The sequence below is a fragment of the Macaca fascicularis genome, chromosome 4 (assembly GCF_037993035.2).
Source record: "Macaca fascicularis isolate 582-1 chromosome 4, T2T-MFA8v1.1".
NCBI classification, from domain to species: Eukaryota; Metazoa; Chordata; class Mammalia; order Primates; family Cercopithecidae; genus Macaca; species Macaca fascicularis.
Window position 1 is genome coordinate 169,374,324 of NC_088378.1, and position 5,070 is coordinate 169,379,393.

The following is a 5,070-nucleotide window of genomic DNA, read 5'->3' on the forward strand; positions in this document are numbered from 1 at the left end:
TGAGCCTGGGCAACAGAGTAAGACCCTGCTTCTAAAACAAAGAAAATCGTATGGAAGAAAAAATATATTGACTATTTATTAAGAGGAAATGGACTATCAGAAAGGTCTTGACCTTTGTTGTCTTCACATTGAGTACAATAAGGAGGAGGTGGACAAGGAGGAGTGGGTCTTGCTGTCTCAGGGGTGGCTGAGGTGGAATAAGATCTACTTACAAGTGGACCTTCACAGCTCAACACTTGTTCAAGGGCCAACTCTATATTTCAAAATAGCTAGAAGACAAGATTTAGAATGTTCCCAACATAAAAAAAAAACTTTTCAGTTTGAAATAATTTTAGACTTACATAAAAGTTTTAAAAATATTTCTTAGAATTCCTGTACAACCTTCACCCAGACTCCCCTAACATTAATGTCTCTGTACCCAGAGTTCAGGGACCAAAACTATGAAATTAGCACTGATACAATACTAAACTATAGTTATTTTTCATATTCTCCCAGTTTTCCAGCTAATGCCTTTTTTTTTCTGGTCCAGGATCCAATCCAAGATTTCACCTTGCACTTGGCCTTGCCTCCTTGGTCTCCTCCAGCCTCAGATGGCTCTTCAGTCTTTCCTTGTTTCTTATAACCTTGGCGATTTTGAAGAATTGTAGGTTTTCCCCTCAATTTGAGTTCATCTTTTGGTTTCATTATTTTGAGGTTATGCATTTCTGAAAAGAACATCATAGAAGCAACGCACTCTCCTCAGTCCATCATATCCAAGGGCACGTGACATCAATATGCCTCATTACTGGTATTAACTTTGCCAACGTGGTTAAGGTCAGGTCTGCTGGGCTTCTCCATTCTAAAGTTTGTATCTTTCTCTTTGTAATTAATAATAATCGAGGACGGGGGTAGATACTTTGAGACTATGCAAATATCCCATTTACCCTGAAACTTTGGCTCAATTTTGTTGATATCCATCAGCAGATCATGTCTGCAACAATTACTGTGGTGTTCTAAGAGTGATTTTCAGCGGCAGCTGAAGGCTGGTGAGTCAGAGTCACAATGTTCCAGATCCAGGGCCTTGTGCAGAAGCTGTATATAGAGGGGATGAAATGGAAGGTGTGTGAGGATGTGATCTCCTCCATACGGAACTTCCTCATCTACGTGGCCCTACTGCAAATCATTCCTTTTATCTTAAAGAAATTGCATAGCATATGAAGATTGAGTATCACGTGTGAATGTATAATATGCAGAACCTGGTTACAGTTTCCACAACTCTTTGCAAGCAAATAGGCCCAGAAAACTGTAAGAGACTCTTTAATGGTTGGGTATAAAAATTCTGCTTGTTAAGAACAAGTTTGGCTCAGCTAAGCTTGTTCTTAGCCAAAATATAAAACTACAGCTAAAATATAAAACTATTTGAGAGGTATGAAAAGACATCTTGTGGTCAGGGTGTGCCATTATGCTTGTGACATTTGGCCTCTGTAAATGTTGGTATAATTGTAAATAATGTCAAACTCCATTTTCTAGCATGTATTAATAATTAAGGGAACTATGTCTGAAATGGCACTGTTTTGTCAGTCATTTCTGTTTACCTTTTTACTTCTGTACAAAGTGTATTTATGGAGTCCCTTACAATTAGTCATGTTTTATGGAAGTCAGCACACAACCACAATGCTATTTAAACACAGGATTATTAGTCTATGTTTTGTTTTTGTTTTTGTTTTTGTTTTTGTTTTACAGAGTCTCACTCTGTTGCCCAGGCTGGAGTGCAGTGGCGTGCTCTCAGATCTCAGCTCACTGGAACCTCCGCCTCCTGGGTTCAAGCAATTCTTCCACCTCAGCCTCCTGAGTAGCTGGGACTACAGGCGTGCACCACCACGCCCGGCTAATTTTTGTATTTTTAGTAGAGACAGGGTTTCATCATGTTGGCCAGGATGGTCTCAATCTCCAGAACTTGTGATCCACACCCCTTGGCCTCCCAAAGTGCTGGGATTACAGGCGTGAGCCACCACTCCTGGCTTAGTCTAGGTTTTTAATGAATGTACCAATTAAGAAAAAAGAAAACACACAAAGAGTGTTTTTCTGTTTCCTTTATTCTTTCTAATTGACTAATTGGAATTCTGTAAGGAAGAGCTGTCTCTTCTTTCTCTAATATTTATTCCTTTAATTATGTATTTATCAGTATAGGTTCCTGGATATTGACTTTATTCTGTGGGTTATAATTTTGTTGCTCAAATTGTTTCCTCTTTGGTCATTGGTTGCTCCCTGAAGGAGTTCCAGTGTCCTTTTGAGAAGTGTCATCCTTTTTTGAGCATTTCCTTATTTTTTGACATTTCAAGACACTCCAGGCACTTTTTATTGTATATTCCCTGCCCCAGCTCTGGAATCAGCCACTTCTCCATGGATTCTTGGTTCTTTTATTGAAGAGTGGTATTTTGAAACCAAGATCTGGGCACTAGATGTGTTCGTTGCTACAGAGGTGTCAATGCTTTCAGGCCATTTAAGCAAACACAGCTAGAAGTAAATGCATGTATACTAATCCATACATATTCACATTGATATTCATCCCTCTATTTATATTTATATTTAAAAAGTGTGAGTTCATACTGATACCTTCATAAATCCAACACCATAGGGTTTATTCTAGCCTTTTCCCTTTCTTTTCTTGTAATCTTTTAAAAGTTATTATTGTGGGCTGAGCACGGAGGCTCATGCCTGTAATCCCAGCACTTTGAGAGGCCGAGGTAGGCGGATCACGAGGTCAGGAAATCAAAACCATCCTGGCTAACACGGTGAAACCCTGTCTATACTAAAAATACAAAAAATTGGCTGGGTGTGGTGGCACGCACCTGTGGTCCCAGCAACTCGGGAGGCTGAGACAGGAGAATCGCTTGAACCCGGGTGGGGGAGGTTGCAGTGAGCCAAGGTCGCACCACTGCACTCCAGCCTGGGCAACTGAGCAAGACTTCATTAAAAAAAAAAAAAAAAATTATTGTTGTTATAACTGAGCCATGTTGTCTCTTCTTCTGTTTGGAAGTTTAGCTTTGTGTTGTATTAGTAAAATATACACCCAGTCATTTCCTTTGTAAACACCAAATTATTCTATGTTCTCCTTTTAAAAGCTTGGAGTTATGAAAGCATAAAATTAAAGTTCATTAAGCACGTAAACTTTAAGATACATTTTAAGAAGCATAAAATACAGAGTTTCTGAGGGGTTTCTTCACAATATCTTCAGCGTATATTTGCCCCTAAAATCAATTTTTATAAAAATAATAAAGAGAACAGGAAAAATAGCCTAATATAACATATTGATTGTGTCCTTCTCTGATCTGTTCTCACTCCTAAGCTACCAACAGCGGCAGCCCTAAAAAGTAATTTGAGGAGATTCTTAAGTTCCCCTTATGTCCTCTGAAAAGCAACCTAGATAAACATGAGCTCTAAGTAAAAACATTGTTCTTGGGATTTAAACTCAAGATGACAGAATAAACTGCTGCAGGGAGCCTCTCTCCTGACCCCATAGATTTATTCTTTTTTTTTTTTTTTTTTTTTTTGAGACAGAGTCTTGCTCTGTTGCCCAGGCTGGAGTGCAGTGGCGCGATCTTGGCTCAGGGCAAGCTCTGCCTCCTGGATTCCCGCCATTCTCCTGCCTCAGCTTCCCAAGTAGCTGGGACTACAGGCGCCCGCCCCCAAGCCCGGCTAATTTTTTTGTATTTCTTTTAGTAGAGACAGGGTTTCACCGTGTTAGCCAGGATGGTCTCCCTCGATCTCCTGACCTTGTGATCCGCCCACCTTGGCCTCCTAAAGTGCTGGGATTACAGGCGTGAGCCACCGTGCCCGGCCCCATAGATTTACTCTTAAAACAGGTTTAGGGGCTGAAAGTAAGTAAAAAAGCTGCCAGGTACCAGAAAAAAAGTAGAAAATCTACTTCACTGAGTGAGAGGCAAAATTGTATGGCACATAAATGTAACTAAACTGGAAATACATTATAGGAGCTGGGGTTGTGATGTTACGGATTAGGGTCAAAGTTTTAGGAACTCCTGAAACTAGGCTATTCCATGATACCTGGAGCCACAAAACAATGTAATTTTGTATATGAATTGAGACTAGGAAAACTCTGAATATGACCTGTGATACAATCAGGAAGCGGGTCTCTGGCCCTGGGCTGTTGGTGAAAATTAAATCAATTGTTAGAAACTGGAAGCCGTAACTTCTGCTGATTGTTGATATGTGGCTAGAATTCTTAACACTACCTATACAGGGTCAAGATCTCTAACAGAAAACGATTCCAGTTCTGGAACAGTTTCAGAGGCAGTGGGGAAACATTCCCATAGGAAGCCCTTAGCAACTCAGGGTACCTGTGAGACCTTTGCAAAAGGTATTCCTATTGAAGATGAGCTCACAGACAAAAATTACAAGGCAGATAAGGAAGTAATATCAAACACTGGTACAACAATGTTAACTAACTGCACAATAAATGGGAGAAAAATATAGAAAGAACAATGGATAGCAGAGCAATCAGAAAATAACTTTTAAACAAAGGAAGAAATAGATTATAATAGAACATAAAAAGGAAAAGAACATTGGACTTAAAAATTAGACAAATAGAAATTCTAGAAAGAGAAATTGTGGTCAGTGAAACAATAATTTTTCACAGGTTGAACAATAGCTTACACGAAACTGAAGAGAAAATTGATTAACTGGAAGGTATAGTTGAAGAAATCATCCAAAACAGAACACATTTGTGATAAGAGATATAAAATACAGAAATAAAAATAAAAGATGTGGAGGATAGAAAGAGAAGACCCAGTATTAATCTATGGGAATTCTAGAAGGGGAAAAGAGAGATAAATAGGAGGAGCGAGGGTCGAGTAGAAAATAGCTGAGATTCTAGAACTCAGGACAGGACTCCTTATATCAAAAGCTGTGCCAAATTTCGAGGGAAACAAACTAACAAGCAGAATAACACAGATGAAGTTACGGAAAGCCAAGGAAAAAAAAATCTTAAAACTTACTGAAGAAAAAACTAGTGAAATAAATTTTTGAAGAAAGTCACAATCAGGCTCCTCATTAGCAATTACAAATGTCAGA

General features: G+C 39.1%; 1 protein-coding gene across 1 annotated transcript; it reads left to right on the forward strand.

Annotated features, from left to right (window-relative positions):
- Positions 1-1,041: 1,041 nt before the first annotated feature.
- LOC123572872 (mitochondrial import receptor subunit TOM5 homolog) lies at positions 1,042-1,197 on the forward strand. Its single transcript, XM_065543098.1, has one exon. The coding sequence runs from the start codon at positions 1,042-1,044 to the stop codon at positions 1,195-1,197; it is 156 nt and encodes a 51-aa protein (XP_065399170.1).
- Positions 1,198-5,070: the final 3,873 nt, after the last annotated feature.

Coding starts and splice junctions, on each gene's coding strand:
- LOC123572872 (XM_065543098.1), top strand. CDS start 1,042: ATGTTCCAGATCCAGGGCCTTGTGCAGAAGCTGTATATAGAGGGGATG.